The sequence below is a fragment of the Grampus griseus genome (assembly GCF_964374135.1).
Source record: "Grampus griseus genome assembly, chromosome: 14".
NCBI classification, from domain to species: domain Eukaryota; kingdom Metazoa; phylum Chordata; class Mammalia; order Artiodactyla; family Delphinidae; genus Grampus; species Grampus griseus.
The window spans coordinates 36,709,461-36,730,829 of NC_139008.1; the positions used below are offsets into that span (position 1 = coordinate 36,709,461).

The 21,369-nt window shown below is 53.2% G+C and overlaps 1 protein-coding gene across 1 annotated transcript; it reads right to left on the reverse strand.

Annotated features, from left to right (window-relative positions):
• Positions 1-3,899: 3,899 nt before the first annotated feature.
• ZNF205 (zinc finger protein 205) lies at positions 3,900-20,714 on the reverse strand (the record flags this gene model as incomplete). Its single annotated transcript, XM_082670689.1, has 9 exons — positions 3,900-5,151; positions 5,412-5,513; positions 7,081-7,201; positions 7,557-7,648; positions 7,912-8,125; positions 10,706-10,844; positions 11,513-11,670; positions 15,232-15,382; positions 20,647-20,714. The coding sequence occupies 9 exons, from the start codon at positions 20,712-20,714 to the stop codon at positions 4,085-4,087; spliced, it is 2,112 nt and encodes a 703-aa protein (XP_082526815.1). The 3' UTR covers positions 3,900-4,084.
• Between the last annotated feature and the right edge of the window lie 655 nt (positions 20,715-21,369).

Here is a 21,369-nt window from a genome sequence, read left to right on the forward strand (position 1 = left end):
TCCCGAAGCCCTGCGCTCGACCTCGGAGCCAGGCGGGCCGCGTCGCCTGTCCCGCCCCCCAGGACTCACACCGCCCACAGTCGCCCAGGCGTTCCCAGTTTCCGCCTCCAGGTTTCGGCGCCGGAAATTCCCGCGGGGCTCGCCGGGAAACAACATGGCGCATGCGCCGAGACAAGCACTCCAACTACTCTCCCCAGGAGGGCGTTCGCCTACTGTACGGGCCTTCTCCCTGACGGATGACCAATGAACGGTGAGAATTTCCAGGGATGGCCAATCAGAAGGCAGTGACGTCATGTGGTCAACACCCATGCCCCCAGGCTGAGGTCTGCCCCTAGATTCGCGCTTTCTCCCTCTCGCCTTGTCTTTCAGTTTTCTGTGTTCCTCTGACCCGTGAAGGGTGAAAAGGAAAAGCCAAGGCTGGCCTGCTGGGCAGAGATGTCTCTGGGCCCAGCTACGAGTGGATCGCCTGTTCCGCCGCAAGGGATGCTCGGGCGTGGACTCTTCCTTCCGTCCCCTGCTCTTTCCGCTACACAGTGGGTCGAGAGCTGAGGGGGCCGTGGTCCAGGAGCCGGAACTCAGCCTTAGGAGACTCGTTTATAGCTTTTAGGGTCCCGCACCCACCCAAATAGTCTTTAGCCGCTTCTAGCAGGGCGCGGAGCTTGCTGGGAAATGCAGTCCAGTGAGGGGCCGGGAACCTCCTGCGCCCATCCTCTGTTCCCGAGGGTCGGCTAGGGTCTCTCAGCAGGATGCGGCCGTCGGGGACGCTGACCCCGACCAGCAGATTTGACTGAAGGACAGCGGGGCTCTCCAGGCTGGGGAGAATCTAAAGCAGGCGGGCCGCGTCGGGGAAGCTCTATGCATTTGGACCTGCTCCCACCCTCTTCTTACTCCCCTTGGAGATATGAGGCTCCAGATCTTTTTCTGAAATAGAAAATCCTTTCTTGTGGTGGTTGTTGTTTGATTATGCAAGTATTGCATCCTTAGTGTAGGAAAGAAAATAAAGTACGGAAAATTTTAAAGGCATCCATATCCACAAAGCTAACTTCCTCACTCAGCTCACATGGCACTCCCTCAAAGTGGTTTTTCCCTAACCCTATGTAAACAGCACCCGGCCCCCGCTGCCATGCCTCTGCCCTGCCTTATTTTTCTTCCTAACTTTTATCACTACCTGACATATTTGTATATTTGCCCCCCACTACTCGACTATAATTTTCATGATATCAGACTGTTTTCACTGCCCTACTTCCAGAACTTAAATACTGTGCCTGGCACAATATTTGTTGAAAAACTGATGGCTAAATAACTGAAAGTTAAAAATATCCCTAATAAGGCCATTCAGAAATAAGCACTATTAATATTTCAGTCTTAAGTTCTACATCTATGATTATTTCTAAGGTAAATCTGGAATAATTCTATTTAATGAATTTTTGTTGGCTCAAGTCTATCAAAGAGGACTTCCCTGGTGGTGCAGTGGTTAAGAATCCGCCTGCCAATGCAGGGGACACGGGTTCGAGCCCTGGCCCGGGAAGATCCCACATGCTGTGAAGCAACTAAGCCGTTGCCCCACAACTACTGAGCCTGCGCTCTAGAGCCCGCAAGCCACAACTACTGACCCCGCGGGCCACAACTACTGAAGCCCGCGCACCTACAGCCCATGCTCCGCAACGAGAAGCCACCTCAGTGAGAAGCCTCGGCACCGCAATGAAGAGCAGCCTTTGCTCGACACAGCTAGAGGAAGCCCGCGCACAGCAACGAAGATCCAACGCAGCCAAAAATAAATAAATAAAAAAAAATCCATCTCAGATAACAGTAATGCCTTGTGGAGACAAAATATTAAAAAAAAAAAAAGTCTATCAAAATCCATCTGTTGTGCAAGGTGCATAGTATTCCAAAACATGGAAGTTCCATATTCCATTTAAAGTCCCCTACTCTTGGATATTTAGATTGTTTCAATTTTTCCATTTGTAGATGTTTACTACGTACACCTTCCTGCATTTGCTTGAACTACTTGCTGGAAGGGATGAGCCCAGGCTGTTCTAAGAAGACCGCTGAAGTGGATGCTACTGGGCTCCCTCTCCTCCCCTTACTGGCCCCAGTGGAAAACTACACAAGGAAGAAGGAACTTGAAAGTCCCTTTTTCCAGTGTGCCCTTACATTGTTCTTCACCCTGTACTGACAAAGATTAACAACAAGTTGGCTTGCAAAGGAGAAACGTCCGTGGGATCTGGCTCCATTACCACAAAGCAGGACAAAAGGGTGTATTGGGGGTCTGAGGGACAATAAATTAATAACTAGCACACCTACCATATATTCTATTGGGCATTGCTGATGGATGATAATTTGTTTATAGTTATATTGAAATTGACCACCTTATTGTACTTTCCTTCTGATAGTTTTAGTTTATTTTTCTATGATGTAAAAAGGGAAAATTGTCTTTCCAGAAAATTTATATTCATTTCCAGAATTTATACTCATTATTTTCTTAGTCTTATAGCATTGTCTAGAACTCCCTAAATATCTTGGGACTTCCCTGGTGGCATAGTGGATAGGACTCCGTGCTCCCAATGCAGGGGCCCCAGGATCGATCCCTGGTCAGGGAACTAGATCCCACATGCATGCTGCAACTGGGAGTTCACATGCCACAACTAAGGAGCCAGTGAGCCACAACTGAGAAGCCCTGCAGCCACAACTAAGGAAACCATGTGCTGCAACTAAGGAGCCAGTGAGCCACAACTAAGACCCGTTGCAACCAAGTAAATAAATAAACAAACAAATAAAAACCCTGGACCTGAGCCCCAGCTTCCAGCTCTCTGGTTCAATGACTTTGGACAAGTTATTGGACTTCTTGGCCTGTTTCCTCCTCTATAAAACTGAGATGAAACCCACTGCTCAGACTTGTAGAGCGTTGAGGAAACGTATATATGGTGCTTGGTCCCACGCCTGACAGGGCAGCTGCCACTGGCAGCTATTATTACCATTCTCAGTCTGCTGTCCTGTTCAAGACATTTCATCCCTTTTTGGCTGGGAGCTAACCGGGGCTGCGACTGCCCTGCTAGCCCTGTGATCTGCAGAGACAGGTGGGGTCCCAACAGCCTCCCTGATGCAGACGTCCTCAAGGTCATTTGGTGTCAGACTGAATGTAATTGTGAGAGCTGAGCTGCAAACCTAGGACAATAAGCAAGCTGAGCCCACCCCTCCCCAGCGGGGGAAAAAAAAACGTAGAGAATGGGAAGCTTCAGAGCTAAAAAACCAGAAGGCCAGGAGTAAAACAGCCAGGCAGGGGCGGTTAGGGCAAATTATAAAGGACATGTGCAAAGAGACCAAGGAGGTGAGAAATAGGAGAGGAAGCTGGCAGCAGCCTCAGAAAGGACCAGGAGGGGCAGGGTCCCTGGTAAGTGAGAAATTCTCACTGGATTACAGCTGGGTCCTCAGGGACGCAGGTGAAAACGTCCAGTCACAAAATGCAGGCCCCAGTGCCTGAGACAGGAGACAGGGAAGGCAGGAGACACTGAGCATGAATTCCCATGCTGGCTTGGCCCTCCTCCCGGCTCCCAAAGAGAAGAGCCCAGGGAGGGTCCAGAGCTCAGTGGGCAATGCCTGGGACAAGTGACCACAGCAGCAGACCACCCCACCGGGTCCACAATTTCAGAAGTGGCCAGCTGACTTCAGGTTTGGAAACCTCTGTGCTCAGAAGCCTTTGCTATAGGCTCTGGAATGGGTCCAAGCCAGGTGAAGGCTGGGGAGGAAGGTGCCCAAGCCCCCAGAGGGATGACATAGGGATGGCTGAGTGAGGAGACACTGGGTTGACTCCGGAGCCCCCACTTCCCCCGGCCAAGTCCAGGGTCAGCCTCCAGGGCCCCACGAGACAGAGCTATAGGCTGTCGCTCGAATTCCAAGGCCTTTAATTTGCAGTGAGCATGCCTCCTCCTCACCCGAGCTCCTCCCATGTTGCCGCGCCCCATCCGCATGCCAGCACCTCCCCAACTCCCTTCCTGGGCCTCCCAGGTCACACCCCCGCAGCAGCTGCCCCTGCTCCAATCCCCCTCCTTCCCTGTCTCCAGGCCAGCCCCTGTCTCTCAGCCTCCTAGGTGGGGGCCGGAGGGGGTGCCGCCAGAGCCCCGGCTGCCCCCAGCATCAGCATGGCCAGGGCCTTGGGCCCCGCCGTGTGGATCTTCTCGTGCCGGTGCAGGTTGGAGCGCCGGCTGAAGCTCTTGCCGCACAGGGGGCAGGAGTAGGGCCGGACACCACGGTGGGTGCGCTGGTGGGCAGTGAGGTGCGAGCTGTGGCTGAAGCTCTTGCCGCAGTCGAGGCAGTGGTAGGGCTTCTCGCCGGTGTGTGTGCGGTTGTGGGCGATGAGGTTGGAGCGCTGGCTGAAGCACTTGCCGCACTCGGGGCACGGGTAGGGTTTGACCCCGGTGTGGGTGCGCTGGTGGGTGACCAGGGCTGAGCTCTGCGTGAAGCACTTGCCGCAGATGGGGCATTTGTGCGGCTTGGCGCCCGTGTGGGTGCCCTGGTGGGTGACCAAGTCCGAGCGGCGGGTGAAGCGCTTGGCGCAGCGGTCGCACACGTAGGGCTTCTCACCCGTGTGGATGCGCTGGTGCTGGATCAGCGTCGAGTGGTGGCTAAAGCTTTTCCAGCAGGACGGGCAGGTGTAGGGCTTCTCGCCGGTGTGGATGATCTGGTGCTGGATGAGGTGTGAGCTGCGGCCGAAGCGCTTGCCGCAGTCCGTGCACGCGTAGGGCTTCTCACCCGTGTGCGTGCGCCGGTGCGTCACCAAGTGCGAGTGCCAGCTGAAGGCCTTGCCGCACTGCTCGCACTTGTAGGTCTTCTTGCCGGCGTCGCCGTCAGAGGCCAGGCCCTCCTCGCTGCTCTCAGGGGCGGTCGTCCCCCCCTCTCTGGGTTGCTCTGGGAAGCGGCCCTCCTGGGCTTTCGGGATGCCGATGTCAGGCGGGGCTGGTTCCGACTGTGCCTCCACCACGGGACCCAGCTGCACATCGTCCTTGGCTGGCCCTGAGCTCTGGCTGCCGGCTGCTCGCTGCCCACACCGTGGGGCGTCCCCCTGGGCTCTCCCCACCCTGCTTTTGAAGGACTTCATATCCCCAAGGGCTCCCAGGGATGGGGCTAGCTCCTCCTTGCCCACCTCCATGGCTCCTGGATAAAGAGGGATTCCAGCAAGGCAGAGGCTTTCATGAGGGCCCCGGGGGAATTGTGGAGCTAGAAATTAGGGCAAGGACCTGCTGGGAACCCTGGAAGCAAGAGCCACCCTCCACACAGGAGGGAGGGCTGGCGGCCCTGCCCCAGGAGGGGCTGTGTGTCTGCACCCCACAGAAAACCGCCCGCACTGACATGGGGCACCTGGGAGTGACAGCCACGACCCTACTGCCCCGCCCACCTGTCACCTCTGCACGCACCTCTCTTCTCCTCCTCCTCATCTCCCATCTGCTGGCAGGATCCCGAGGCCTCGCCCTTGCCCTGCACTTGAGAGGCCCAGAAAGGCCTGCTGAAGGGAAACCCTGCTTGGGAAGAGATGCTGTGCTCAGTCAGGGCCTTTCGGGCTGCACAGCAAGGAGAAACCACCCCCCACCTCCCCGGAGAGATGATGGAGCAAAAGAAGAGGGGATGCAGCTCTGCAAACACGGGGCAAAACCAAGTGAGCTCAACAGTCACTGGGGGCAGATGGCCATGCCCTCTCAGGATGCACACTCCGGGGCAACCTCCAGGCACACTCTTCTCAGGGCTGGGCCAGGTCAGCTGCTGGCCACCTCTATGCCACACTGTCCGCAGCAGTGAGTCCAGCAATGTCAGAAACCAGATGCAGTCTTTCTATCCTGCACCTGCACCTTCCCAGGATCACAGGCAAAAAGGGCTCCTGGGGGAGGGGCAGTGGGCAAAGAGAGGCCAAGTGGGAGGGCCTGCGATAAGAGGGCCAGGGACACTGACCACCCAGAAGTCAAGGACCAAAGGCCCATTTGCCAAGTACCCCAGGGTGAGGGCCTGAGAATTCTGGTCAAGTCAGGAAGAGAGCAGAAGGGCCCTGGCCTCCATGCCCTGATCCAAGCCCCATGGGGGGGAAGGAATGTTTGGACCAACTGGGTGGTTTAGGGCATTTGTGAGGCCTGCCATGGGGCTGTGGAGTGGATGCTGGTTCCCTCTGATCTCCCAAGACTTGCCTGGACCTGCTGGCCTGGGCCCCGGAGAGTGCTAACAATGGGTGGTGAGCAAACCAGAGATAATTAAAGGTGTGAGCACAGCAGCTGCTGTGATCCCGGGGTCCACCAGGGACAACAGGGGTCTTGGCCCGCCATCAAAGTCAGAGGGTGGAATTACCAAGACCCTGGCTCCACCTGGACTAGCAAGTGTGCAACAGATGTGCACTGACAGACAAACAGACTGAATGACCGAATGAATGACAATGAATGAATGAATGCTGATTTTTCCATAAGCCCTCATAAAAGTCTGCCATGAAAACTAGAGCCTGAAACTGAGGAATCAAAGCCCTGGGACTTTACTGCTTACCATGAGAAAAACCAAGGGAGCCAAGGCCCCTCTGAGAAGAGGACACGGCCCTGGGGTGGATGTGACAGCTCAGAGTCAAAGGCCTGGAGGGATTAGCTGGCACTGTTCCCCATCCCCTGGGCTAGCAGCCCGGCCCAGAGCCAGGCTTTCTGGTCAGATACCTCTGAAGCTGGGCTTGGAAGTGGGGGAACTACTGGAATAAGCTAGGGAAGAACTGGAGAGAAGCACAGTCTCTAGGTCGGCACTGTCCAGCACAGCAGCCGCTAGCCACATGTGGTTATTTCAATTCAAATCTGAGCTGATTAAAATGAGATAAAACAAAAAACTCAGTTGCCCTAGCTGCATTTCTAGGGGTCAATAGCCACATATGGCTCATGGCTACCATATCAGCACCGACCAGAACACATCCATCACTAGGAAGCTTCTATAGTACAGTGAGGTCTGGATGAGCCACAAGAGGGGGTTCAAGCCCTGGAAAGGGAGGAGGAGGTGATGGCAGATAGGCCCCACCGCTGACTTCCCAGGGCCTCAGGAAGCAGCACTCCAGCACGAGTGAGCCCTTACCCAAGGACAGCCCGTTCCTCTTCTGCAGGATATCCCTGTAGAAGCTCTGCTGTGTGTGGTCCAGCCGCCCCCACTCCTCCCGGGAGAGGTACACAGCCACATCCTCAAAGGTCACTGGCATCTGAAACAACATGAGATGCCCACTCTCCAGGACACGCCAGGACGTGGTGGAGGGGCATGGTGGTGCCAGGACAAGGGCAAGACCCCGACTCCCATCCTGCTGACTCAAGTGAGGCTGGCCCTCGGGTGTGATGAAGCAGGACAGTTGCCCAAGGAAGGCTTTTGTGGGCAAGAACAAAGCGCTTGTGTACAGCAGAAGACAAGAGACAAAAATAAGGATCCTTCTTTTCGGCACCACTGCCAAAGCTCAGGATCTCCAGTCCCCACCCTCAGGTCCAGCGCTCAGATCCAGAGGATGATTCAGAGACGCTGTCCCTCCACATCCTTCGGCTCCAGCTGTGGATGGGGACACTCACCTGGGACCAGGCAGTGAGGAGCGCCGCGGCCATCCGCCGGTCTCTGGTCCTCCCCTCGTGAGAAAGCACAGAGATCTGGGGGGAGGGGAGGGCTGAGAGAGGAGAGAGGTCCTCAGCGCGGCCACCTCATCCCGCTTGGCCCTCCCACTCCCCGCAGTGAGCTCATGCCAGGCCCACCAGGGAAACCCACAGTGCCTCCAACTCCACCCCCGACCTGATCCAAGAAGAGGGTCAGTGGGCTCTGAGGGTGAGCGGGGGCAGCCTCCAAGGGGCAGGTGGGGCAGACATCCGGGTCTCCCCACCCGGGCTGAGCGTCCACCTGGGAAAGTGCCTCTCTCCACATCCCCCTCCTCACCTCCGCCAGGCAGGAAATGTGATTTCTCCTTAGAGCCCTGGCTTAGGGGCACCCAGCCCCGTACTCCTTGAGCTCTGGCCTCCTGTGATGCCCCCTCAGGGTGCGGCTCTTCCGGCTCCATCTTGATGTGGGGTGACTCCTGAGCGGCTCCCAACGGCACTGTCCCCTCCGACTCGGAAAGCATTTCTTGACAAGAATGCCCATGACCTGGAGTCTAGAAATAACAGCCCCATCAGCACTGGGACGGAGAATGGGAAACACAGCAGAACTCCACACTCGGGGACCTGCAGAGGCAGACACCGAGGCTGGCAGAACGCACACCCAGAAGCAAGGCTGGCCCTGCTTCCGCCTCCGTCCCTGAGACCTGCATATCCGTGGTTCACCCTGTGAGGCAGGACAGTGAGGGAAGGAGGGGAGGCTCATCGAGGCCCTGCTGGGTGCCCACAGGGCAGATGCCTCTTCCCAATTTGAGCCTCCCACCTCCCACAGGAGTGTGGATTGTTATTCTTTTAATATATGAGAAAACCGAATGTAGTTGGCTGGGTTGAATAGTGTACCCTCAAAATTCATGTCTACTCGGAACCTCAGAATGTGACCTTATTTGGAAAAAAGGTCTTTGCAGATGTAGTTATGGATCTTGAGATGAAATAATCCTGGATTCAGGTTGGGCCCTGAATCCAATGACTGGTGTCCATAGAAGAGGAGAGGACACAGGGGCTTCCCTGGCAGTCCAGTGGTTAGGACTCCCGCTTTCACTGCCGAGGGCCCAGGTTCTATCCCTGGTCAGGGAACTAGGATCCCACAAGCCATGCGGCAGCCAAAAAAAATGAGGAGAGGACACAGAAACAGAGGAGAAGCCATGTGAAGATGGAAGCAGAGGCTGGAGTGATGCTGTCACAAACCAAGGGACACCTGGAGCCACCAAAAGCTGAGAGGCAGGAAGGATCCTCCCCTAGAGCCTTGGGAGGGGGCCCTGCTGACCCCTTGATTTTGGGGTTCTGGCCTCCAAAGTGTGAGAGAATAAAAGCCGGTTGTTTTAAGCCACCCAGTTTGTGGTCCTTTGTTACAGCAGACACAGAAAACTCACACCCCCAGGCTCTGAGAACAGACAATGGCCCAAGGTCACAGAGCTTGGAGTGACTCGGCCAGGACTTGAACTCAGTGTATCGGACTCACAAGTCACCCCCAGGGCCATAACTTCTTGAAAGTGACAGGAAGACATGTGGCCTTGGGCCATTTCAGTCCTAACTCAATTGGTCAGAGCTGTTGGCAGTTTCTGATTTGGAAAAAATAAGTCCAAGCATACCTCTAACTGTGCTGAGGCCTTGTACCCACCTAAGTCTGATGGAAGGGAAACTCCTCTCAGGCTCACCCCCTTTAGCACTGTCCCCCACAATGGGACTGCCAGGATCCTCCCTCCCCTCTTCATAGCAGCCTCTGCCCCAGCCCTCTGGGAGGTGAGGAGCAAGCTTTTGAGTCAGGCTACCGGGGCTGGAATCCAGAACCACCGCTTACCAGCCTTTCAGTCCTGAGCAGAGCAGAGCACTGGGAAAGTCACTTCCCTTGCACTGGGAAAGTCACTTCCCTTGCACTGGGAGGCCCTGGTGAGGCCTCATCATCACCACCCATAGCACTGGGCACCGGCCAGCCTTCTGCTGGAAACTCAAGCCTATCCCTCCACCTCCCCACCCACCTCAGTATATAAGACTCTCAGGCCAGGAGTCAAAGTTCCTGGGAGCCACACAGGCCAGGCGGCCTCCGAGACTCAGCTGCTCTGCCTCCACACAGATAACACGTGAGAAACAGCTCTCCTCTCCACAAAGTTCTGGATAAACAAAGAGCAGTGCTGGTAATTATTATTATTACTCTACTGTGTGAGCTGACAGAATCCAACATCAGCACAGAATGTTGTGGACATATGAGGCCCACTGGGAGTTACAAAGGCATTATGGAAGGGAAACTGAACTGCAGTAAAAATTCTTTGTGCTTCTATGGTATGAAAACAGAACTGACACTTGATTTGTACTTGAACTTACAGCTACTGGAAACCGTAGCTGAGGATTTCCAGGTTTCTCTGACCTAGGTTCTAGTTGCTGTGGGTGGTGGTGTTTTATATGTTACAATAATGAGCACCTACGGGCTGATGAGCTGCTTACAGAGGCCTCTCATGCCTATTATCTTCTCTGAGCCTCCCAACCACCTGGCAAGACAGGTGGGAATGGCAGGCACATGATCTGCATTTTATAGATGACACACCTGGTTCCCAGAGGCCAAGGGACCTGCCCAAGGTCGCACATCCCGCTGCAGCTGACTCATGTTCCCCCAGTCCCAAGCTTGGTGACCATGGTCTCCCCGCAAGTCGTAACTACGCACACACAGGCAACAGGTACAGGAAGGGCTATGTGCTCAGACCCAGAGAGAGAGGAGGTGCGGGCCCAGGCAGAGGGGAGTAGAGGGTAGACTGAGGCTTGCCCATATGCTCTGAGCACTGTTCAGAGAGCAAACCCCACCCACGGGACCCCTGTGCAGCCCCCTTACTATCTCGTGTAGCCTTTGGTCTGCTGACTACCGAATTCACGAGGCAAAGCAAAGCAGTCCCATAGAAGTCGATTCCCAGGTGGAAGGTATTTCCCATCATACCACCTTCTCTTCAACATCCCCCCACCGCATCTACCAGCCCTGCTCCCACGGTGAGTCTAACTCATCCATTGGTCCAAATGCCCTGCCTTGAAAATCCCCTTCCACTCCAGTTCCTTCCAGTGCATGCCTCCCTCACCCAGCACCCCATCCATACCTCTTGGGCTCCCTCCTTGTCCTGGGTAGCACGGATGCCTCCACCATCCGCAGACATTTTCTGTCTCAGAGCTACAAAGCTCAGCCGAGTTGTTTCTTGGTCTTGTTGGCCAAGTCCCCTCCAGCTTCTGGCCAGGAGCCTAGAGGAGCAGAAGGAAATCAGCCAGTGTCTCCTGGACATCCCTGAAGCCCCCCAAATTCCCACGCCGGACCAGATCCATCCCTGGTCCCAATCAGAAATAAAACCTCCGAGACGCCCTCCAACGGTCTCACCCTCTATGTTGTTTTTTGGTCCCTCTCTTTGACAGAATGCTATTTTGTATTATCCCGTTTATCGTTGAAGCAAGACTCTCACAGCAACTGGGTTAAGGAAAACCGGGGTGACTTGAAATCTGAATCTCCTGTCATCAGGAGCCGAAAGGTCTGCAGAAATCCTGCGAAACAGGTGCTGAGTGGGGCCCCGCCCACCACAGCCAGCTCCGCGGAGGAATACAGGCCCCGCCGTCTCCCGGGTCCAGGACACACACACACACACCCTGCGCTCGACCTGACTCGGTCCCGCCTGGGATCCAGAAATTGAGCTGCCCGCTCTCAGCAGCCCTCCCTGCGGCTGCAACCACCCGCCCGGGCCGGGTGTCCATCCTGCTCACGGTCCCGCACAGATGATGTCCTTCCTCTTTCCGAACCCGGGTCCAGGCCTCCTCTCCCTGCCAGCCCGTAGCCTTCCACCTTTGACCCCGTCCCCTCCTGCCAGCTGGCCACCCGCGCGGGTCTCGGGATCCAGGCGCCCTCCCAGCCCCCCTCTCACCGAGGTGGAGGCGGAGGGGTCACCTCGGGCGGCGGAGCCCCCTCCCCCGGGGAAGGGAGTCTCCGCAGCCTACACCGGGCGCGGGGAGCCGGGTGGAGACTGGGATTAGGGACAACAGGAAGTCCCTCCCAGATCCCGTTCCCCACACAGCTGCAGCCCTACAGCGTTCCCAGCTTGGAGGGTTCCGGGTCTGGGGTCCCGAGGCCGGCTGCACCTGCTCTCGGCCGGGAGGTGACTCCCAGATCCGCGTTGCCGGCTCACGATCGCTTTACCTGGCACGTGCTCGTGACACCAGCCAAGCAGGAGCGCCAAAGTGGGAAAATATATTTTGTGTAAGGATTTTGATATTTGACGTTTCAAATTGCAGCTGTCGTTACAGGACGAAGGACACTTTGCCGAGTGGAGGGACATGGTGGTCCTTTTCAGTACACAGAGCTTCTGAAAGTCTTATGGGTGTCTCCGTGGAGACGTCCCTGGATTTCATTTAAGGCTCCCAGACCAGTCAGCAGCTCCTCTGGGTTCCCGCCAAGACTGGCATGGAGTTCTCTCTCCCTAAGAGCAAACTTAGGAAACGAAGAGACCTGGGAACTCCTCAGTACCCACCCCTACACCTATGTCTCACACTTTGGAAAGATGTGGCATCAATCTGATTTTTCCAGACGCTGCCCTCCCCCCGCCCCCGACCAGCTCCCTCTCAAGGTTAGGGATAGAGGTGACAAAGGGGTCTGACCCAGCCATGCATGGGGTCCCAAACCCTCAGACATCCCTGGTGGCTTCATAGACCACCTCTCAGCTTCTGTCTTCCCTTCAGACTCTGAGAGCTAAGGCTCCCAAAACGGGAGAACAGAGACTGCGCTTCACTCCCTGGGGCAAGGCACTCATTTCTCCTTAACAGGGCACAGGAGATGAGTGTCAGGAAAGGGGTGAGGGCCAGCCCTGTAGTCAGATTCCAGGAAGATTCCTGCTGGAAACGTTCCCAGGCCCCCTGCCTTCGGCCTATCAGAGTCCTCTGAGATACATCCACTTCACCCAGGAAGACAGGCACCACTGGCCCTTGTACCACCCCATCGGTGTGCTGTGTGCACTCACAAGGGTTCAATTTTTTTAAAACTTAGTTCCCAACGCTTAAAAAATTAGGAGGGTTCCAGGACTTCCCTGGTGGCGCAGTGGTTAAGAATTCGCCTGCCAATGCAGGGGACATGGGTTCAGAGCCCTGGCCCGGGCAGATCCCACATGCCGCGGAGCAACTAAGCCCGTGCGCCACAACTACTGAGCCTGCGCTTTAGAGCCCATGAGCCACAACGACTGAGCCAGCGTACCACAACTACTGAAGCCCGCCCACCTACAGTCTGTGCTCCACAACAAAGAGAAGCCACTGCAGTGAGAAGTCAGAGCACCACAATGAAGGGTAGCCCCCACTCACCACAACTAGGGAAAGTCTGCACGCAGCAACGAAGCCCCAACGCAGCCATAAATAAATAAATTTATAAAAAAATAAAAGTGAGGGGAATTCCCATAAAATTGATTTTCTTGAGAAACCAGAACAACCAGAGTAAACTTGGACCCATATTCCTCCCATTCCGGGCCTGATCTCAGGGTGCTACCTTTGGTTCTCCACTTGGCCCTTGCAGCATTTTGAGTTTGCAACTCTGCTTTTGGAGTTCAACTTGTTTTAGGAGTCCTAGAATTCTTATTGATTCTACTATCACTTTGATGAAAGAAAAATTACCCCCAGGGTTTGGCTCTGGTCAGTATCTCCAGGTGTTTTAATCCTCAAAGTAAAGAGAGATGAACAAAATTGTATCAAAAGTCAATACTGTTTTTAAAACAGAATTATAAAATGAGAAAAAGCCACAGGGGGCCCTGGAAAAGATGAAATGCGCAGTCTGGGAGCCAGACTGTGTTAAGCCAGTGTCCAGAGTAAAGGAACTCAACCTGAGGTGGACCATCTCACACATGGCAGTCCCAGGAGTGCACCAAGTCCAGAAAGAACGGGTGTGTCCTGATTCCTGGGCAAACGTTTCTCTACCAGACAAAAGGGGCTACAGTTCAGGGATACTGAGGAAGCCCAGAGGTTTGGATCCCACCATGGGATCACCTAAGTTAGACCAAAAGAAGTCTCAACATTTATTTAACTGTTCAGAAAAAAAAATTATATATATATATATATATATATATATATATATATATATATTTTTTTTTTTTTTTTTTCGGTATGCGGGCCTCTCACTGTTGTGGCCTCTCCTGTTGCGGAGCACAGGCTCCGGATGCGCAGGCCCAGCGGCCATGGCTCACGGGCCCAGCCGCTCCGCAGCATGTGGGATCTTCCCAGACCAGGTCACGAACCCATGTCCCCTGCATTGGCAGGCAGACTCTCAATCACTGCGCCACCAGGGAAGCCCCAGAAAATATTTACTGAGCATCTGCTATGTGATAGATATTAGCTCCTTCTTGGAAATGAGAGGAAACCCTTCTAGGGCTGGCTCTAGGCCTGAGCAGGTCTAGGAGGAATGATTATTGATATTTGCTTTGTGGGAATTGCAGTCTCCAAAAGACTTCAGACCAGGGCAGGGTGAGTCAATAAGTAGAGATCAAAAACTTAAATGCCTTCAGCAACCACGCAGTACCATAAACCACCAGTGCCTTGGGTGTAAGACCGGAGTGGGAGAGACTTCAGGGGCCTCAAGAAACCATATTTTGTTTAAAGGGGGCGGTTGGGGGCTCAGTATTGCCCAAGCATGAGGTTTTTTTCAAGAGAAGCCAAAAAGAATTCAATTTCTATGTGAAATATCCTGACTTTTGAATGTTGATGACTAAAAACAAAAACAAAACAAAATTAAGAACTCCATACAATTCCAGCAGAAAACATCTGTTGTCCCACTCACAGGCCACCAGGTTAGAGAGTACTTACCTCAGGAGCCTGTTTACAAGGCGCTTATCAGAGCTTCAGGCACGGGAAACACTCAACAAATGCCAACTCCACTATCCTGCGGCTTCAGTGAGCTTGAGTAAGAGAGAATACGCCACCTTTAGTAAATCGTGATCTACCCTCAGACTGGCCTGCGAGCTGATTCAGGTCTTAAAGAGGACCTTACAAAAAAGCAGCCAGAATAATAAAAACTAGAAAAAAGAATCATCTGATGTAAGAAAAATAAAAACAAACGTGTGTTAATGAACATCGTTAAGCCAGGCTGGAGACAGGGAAATGCAGAGATTTAGCCTTAGGAAGGAGAGACGATAGGGGCAAATAAAGGAATGTAAGAGAAGCCAAGAAAAATAGGAATAATCGAGTAAACAGCAGAGAAAATGTTAACCATTGAAAAAGAAGAAAAGGAAGCCAGTACAAGTGTTAGGTAGGTGGAACCCTGGAAATAAAACAAATTTTGAAGAAAAATAACAGAACTCCCAGGGCCGCTGGAGACCAGGTAGTGAGAGTTCAGGTGCCGGGCGGCCCGCTCACCGCCGGTGGCGTGGAGGCAACCCTGAGGCCCCGTCCCCTGATGCGAGACGGACGCAGGGGGAGGCGTTCGGAGCCACAGGAGGCCCAGGAGCCCCGCGCGCACAAGTCGTCGTTCCCCAGCTCTGCAGCCCGCAGGGCAACTATGCGGGGAGCGCGTCTCCCAAGCAACAACTGCCCCATCCCGCCCCCACGGGAGACGCGGTGATTGGCTGTCGCCTCCCTGGCCCCGCCCCCCACAGCACCGCCCTGCTGCCCTTACCTGCGCGCTGCTGTCCGCGCCCGCGAGGGGCAGTCCCGCCGAGGGCGAAGGGTCATCCTGGTGCTGCCGGACCCTGGCCGGTGTGCCCGCGTTTTCCGTCCGGCTGCCCCGTTCCAACTTCCGGTTTCCCCGGGTCTCTCGTGGAGCCCGCCTGTGGGCCAGGGGCACGGGGGCAACGGGGGCGGTGAGGACCGCGGGGCGGACACCCGGGAGCCCTCGAGTTTCCGGTGGGAAAACTGAGGCTGGCTGAGCGAGGGCCCTCAGCTTGAGAGCGCCGGCGCCGGGGTACCCGGGAGCACGAATTCCGGCCCAGCGCCCCATCCAGCCTCCCAGGTCAAGGGTTTCCGCCCCTCACGCGTTTTGAGTTTTGTTTTGTTTTGTTTCAAAAATGGGAGTATATGCTGCTGACGTGCCCCCTCTGTGTGCGTGACACATATTTAGTATAAAAAACATATAGAGAAAACAAAACATGTAGCATGTCAAAGACATAAACAGCCATACATTATGAAGTGGTGAAAGCAGATTTTATTCGGTAACTACGGACAGCAGGGCAAAGAGCTGCGCTCCATCCGATGTGCTGCAGAGGTGACTGGGTGTTTCAAAGGGAGAATGGGGGCTGCGGGGGGCGGGAGGTAGTGAAAAGTCACAATGAGCCAGTCAGTGAAGCTGCAATTAGGCCAGGTGTGTCTGCTATCTGGCAGGTGTGGGAGGCAGGAGGAGTCTATCCTCCCACAGAGAAGGGAGAAAGAGGCCCTGTCCCTCCTGATGAGTACATTTCAAGGGAATGGCTCTCAGGTCAGTGAAAGATTGTAAGAGTTATAATCTTCTTCTGGGTTATAAGAGACACATATTCACAATTATAAGCCCTTTTTAGTAAGTGCTCTAAGAAAGGGAGGCTAGGGGCCCATCATCAGGCATTAGCTAGAATGAACAGTAAATTTTCCTGGCAGCTTTGAGCTTTCTCAGGCAGGCATTTTAATGGGGGGCTGGGGTCATCATGGCCTTATGCTGCTAGAAGCTATGCTAGAGTTTGGTCAAGTCTTAGGGCAGGTTTGGACGGATGGTTATGTGTCAAGAGTTCTACTGTTCTCAAGCGGTGCCTTGCTGTTTTTCAACTGCGGCATATTCTGTTGTATGGCTACATCACAATGTCTAACCAGGAGCCTACTCATCACCCAATTCTTGATGCCCTTGCCTTGCAGCAACTGGAACTACCCAGCAGCTCTTATTGTGGAGGCTTTGCTCCTTTCCAGTGGGTGAACAAGACTATCATCTGATCTTGCAACAGGGTAGGCAGAGAGGCTGCCAACCCCAAACCTGGCTCCTGGATCTCAGCTGTGATGCTGGCCCAGAAGCCTGCCCATCACAGTCAGCAGAAATGGCTTTCTCCTGCCCTGGGCAAGCTCCAGGAGGAAAGGAGGTTCCTCCCTAGGCAGCAATTCCAAGTGCTTCTTACCATGATTGTCAAGGCTGGCAGCTTCAGCCTCAGTCACGCAAGCTGTGAACACCAAGGCCAGAAAAGCCCCCAAACTTAGTAGGGTTGACTGGATATATTCCCCCAAACACCCACATACCACCTTCCAGAACATTTTCTCTACCTGGGAGCTAAAGACAGCTTACAGTACAGGCAGGGAGGGGATTCTCTGTTGAGACCAAGCTCAAGAGTCACTCCACTTGGCTCTTTGGAGGTAGATATTAGAGTAAATTAAGTTACTTTCCCTATAGAGATTGCTGCATTTTTAGGAAACCAGGACACTATCATCATCCTAAAATACCCTTCACTGTTGCTGCAGTCACCTCCTGCTATCTGATACCTAAAGGGTGCCCCAGTCTTGGGTAGAGTTTAAGGTACATTCACTCACGAAAGCTAAAGACACTGAAGCAGGTGGGGATGGGAGTACTTAGGAGGCATTCTGATTGGCTCAGCTCTGAGGACCCCTCCTGGGAGCAGATGACAATGGCACTCAGGCACCCACCCTTGATGTCCTTTTCAGCCCTTCCTCCTGCTGCACTCTCTGGCACCTACCCTCAGCTCTCAGACTCGTTCCTCTACATGGCGTGTGGTCTTTCACTAGTGTCTCTTCTATTTTTTTTTTTTTTTTACTCAGTTGGGTGTGAAAAAAAATGTAGAACTTCCATTAATTTTACTTTCTCTCCTTTTAAAAATCCTATTTTTGTGAATGCTTTATAATGTGAAAAAAAATCAGGGTTCCATGGAGAAACAGCTGATCCTAGGACTGGGGCAAGAAATGTACAAGATGAGTCTGCAGACAGTGGGAGGGGAAATGGTACAAGCTCTCTGGACAAGTGTGGCAGAATCTTCTGAACCTGACCATCCACATACCCTATGACACAGCGATTCACTCCTGGGCACAAGTCCTGCAGTACGCACTTATATGGTTACCCGAGACCTACAAGAACTACTAAGCGTGGCCTCAAACTGAAAACCACCCCCGTGTAGACACAGTAGAATGAACAAATAACACAATGGGGGAATACTATTCAGGGAATAAGCAACCCGTGGATGACTCCCTCACTGTGGAGTAAGGTCAGATGAGAGTTCCTATTGTGTGACTTCACTTACACGGAGTTCAAAGACAGACCAAACAAATCTGCTGTGGTTGGAAGTCAGGATAGCGATTATGGGGGAAGGGAAGTGACCAGAAGGGGGCACCAGAGTAGGCCCAAGAGAGCTAGTAAATTCTAATTTGATTGGGATGCTGGCTAAAGGGCTGTTTTCGCTTGGTGGAGACTCATCACGCTCTTCGTTTTTGGTTTGCGCACAATTTCTGTACATTACACCTAAAAGTTTACTTAAAAAAAAAAAAGGAAATGAATGAAGAGAAACCATAAGACCATTGCTATGATCCAGGCAACAAATGATGGTGACCTGGACTTGGTAGCAGCAGTGGAGGTAGAGAAACACATATATGAAAAATATTTAGGCTATCAGACCTACAGAACTTGGAGACTGATGAGATGTGGGAATGAGTTAAAGCAAGGGGGTCAAGGATAAATCCCAGTACCTGGCTTGAGCAACTGAATGGATTGTTCTACACTTACCGAAATAGAGAATACCAGGAAAGACAAGGTCTGATGTGGAATATTCCTTCAATCCACATTTAGTGAGTGTTTACTATGTGCCGGGCACTGGAGATACAGCAATGAACAGCAGCAAAGCCAGTCTTGTGGAGCTTGCGTTTAAGTGGTTGGGTGAGGGACTTCCCTGGTGGTCCAGTGGTTAAGACTCCGTGCTCCCAATGCAGGCGATCCGGGTTTGAATCTGGGTTTGATCCCTGGTCAGGGAACTAGAACCCGTATATATGCTGTAACGAAGATCCCGCGTGCTGCAACTAAGACCTGGCGTGGCCAAATAAATAAATAAATAATTTTTTTAAAGTCATACAGTGGTTCACCCTCTCTTCAGTGCTTCTCAGTCATTTCTACCTTAGCAGTGAGATTAGAGTAAACCTAGCCCAGAATCCTGCCAAAGTGTGTTCTTAAGTCTTTGTTCTGTCCTGAATTCTGTACCACCTGGAATTAAACCAACTCATTAAAAAAAAAAAAAGAATGAAGAGGAACTGGCAAAGTGGGGATGTGAGTGAGAGCATCCATTCCAGGCCAGGGCAGGATCAGACTGGCATGTTCAGGAATTGAAAGGAAAAGGAAAAGAAGCCAGAAGATGAGATCCATGGTAGGAAGGGGCTGTGGGATGAGCCCCAGGCTGAGCTGTCTGGATTTAGTTCTAAGTGCCATAGGAAGCCACAGAAGAGCTTTGAGCAGCAGAGTGAAGGGATGCAATTAAACCATCTGCCCAAGTCACACAGCAGCAAATGGCAAAACTGAGACTGCAGCTCGGGCTTGCAGAGCCAATGGCTGGCTCCTACCAAAGAGACAAGATGAAACACCTGGGAGATAGCTAGTTTACAGACACTGAAGAAAGACCAGGACAGGTGCAATGCTCACTCCTGTTCTTATCAAAATCCCCAGTGCTTCTGTACCAGGGCTGGTCCTTAGTGAGGGATCTGGCTGTACCTTAAACACTGCAATTACTCCATCAAGATTGCAACCACCCAGAGGAAAATGCTGGGGTTATGGCTGCAGGAAAAGATGTTACTAATGCAGTTAAGAGACAGGCATTTAAGCCTCTGGATGAACCAAAGGCTAATCAAGGGATCATAGTGTTTTTAATAGTAATTCTTCCCAGAGCTGGAGAAGGATTTCTCCCTTTGCCCTGAATAATTCTAAATGGAGGAATCCTAAGGAAACTGAAAATACAAGGAAATTTGTTTTTCTTTTGCAATCTCTGAAGAGATAAGAGGAAAGAAGAAGACCCCATCACCCCATCACTATTTTCAGGTGCTTTTGCTGACCTGGATAATACTAAACTTAATTTTTTTTCATATTTAATAAATAAATGGTAAGTTGGGGTTTGTTTTTGTTTGTTTTTTAGACACCAGTTACTTCCCCCCAAAATCTAAGGTAACAACTAGAATAGTTTAAGTGTGCATTTTCAAGATAATTTTAGAAGATATTGATATATATCCTAAACAGGTAGATTTATATTAAAAGTCCTTTGAAGATGCGTTTATCATTTTTAGTAAATGGAGTAAAGTAGCAATCCAGCATCTTCACAAGAATTTTCGTCTCTCAGTGGCTAACACTCTGGGAGAGGGGAGTGTATTGATATTTTCAAAGATAAGGACGAATGTGAAGGGACTTAAATGTTCAGCTCTTTTTTTTTTTTTTCCTCGCCACGCGGTTTGCAGCATCTTAGTTCCCGGACCAGGGATTTAACCCGGGCCAGACATCGAAAGCGCTGAGTCCTAACCACCGGACCTCTAGGGAATTCACTTAAGCCCTTTATTTCTGCAAAGTAATTTGAGTTAATAAACCTTGCCCCCGTGATCTGGTCCTGCCCGGTCTGTAAGCCTCAAGGGGGCAGCACTTGTCCCTTCTATTCAGTACTGGGTACCCGGGGTCAGGGACAATGCCCGGACACACTCGGGGAAGGAAATATTTCCCGAATGAATGGTGCGCGCGCGTGGTGGGCCAGGAGCGCGGGTATTAGCCAAAGCCCATACCTGGGCCGAGAGTTAGGATTGAAGGAGGCCAAAAGCTAGTGTTGGTCTTGTCTCACTCCAGGCACTTGCCTTTCTGCCTGGATGCTATTTCTGGGAGTTAGGTCAACTTGGTCTCTGCTTTTCTGACAGATTTCCAGGAAAGGTGTGCACCTGAGTCGAAGGTCTGGAAGACAGCGTCAACAGCAAACACCGAGCCTTCCGTCTGTGCTCCCAGCCAGCTCCCCCAGGCTCTCACCTGGACGCTCCAGGCCCGAGGCACCGAGACCACCTTACCCGAGGAGGCCACGCTCCTTCCTGCAGTTCTCCCCCATCCTGTCTAGACAAGGCCCACAGCTCCCGGTCGAGTTGCCCCCACTCCCAGGGGTCAGACACGGCCTCGTCCTCGAAGGCGGCAGCCATAGGTGCGCGTGTCAGTCCTAGAGGCGGGGCAGGAGCGGCGGTGCCCGGGGGAGGGGGTGTGATGGTCCAGCCTAGGTATAGGGGTACAGGAGACGCCTCCGCCCCGCCTCCCAGGCCAGGCCCAGCGGCGGGGTTTCCTTTCCACATCCGGGGTGGGGTTTCATAGTCCCGCCCCGGGTGGGTTTCCTGGCCCGCCCCAGAGAGGGGGGGCTCAGTAGCCCCCGACTGCCCCCGAGGTAGCGGGAGTACGCGCTGTGGAGTGCCCGGTGCGGGGTGCCAGCAAACCTCGGAGGGCGGTGGACTCTCTGCTCGGCGGTTCCTCATCCATTTTGTCCGTCCTCACGTGTGCCAGGCGCTAGGCTAGGCGCGGAGGATGCAGAGCTGACAAGGGAAACGGACCACTGTCCGCAGGGAGCTTTGGTCCAATGAGATCCACGCTAGACAATTAAAATAAAGGAACAGGAGAAGCCCAGGTGCTGTTAAGTGCAGGAGACAAGACCCGGCCGAGGAGCCAGAGCAAGCGCAGGATCTGGCCGCCCGTCGGGGCAGCCTCTGAGCAGGTTGGAGCCCTGAACGCTCAGCGAGGCACCGTGGACTCCCCAGAGGAAGTGCCCATCTGGCTGGAGACAAGGGCATGACGCAAAGAGGCCCTTTA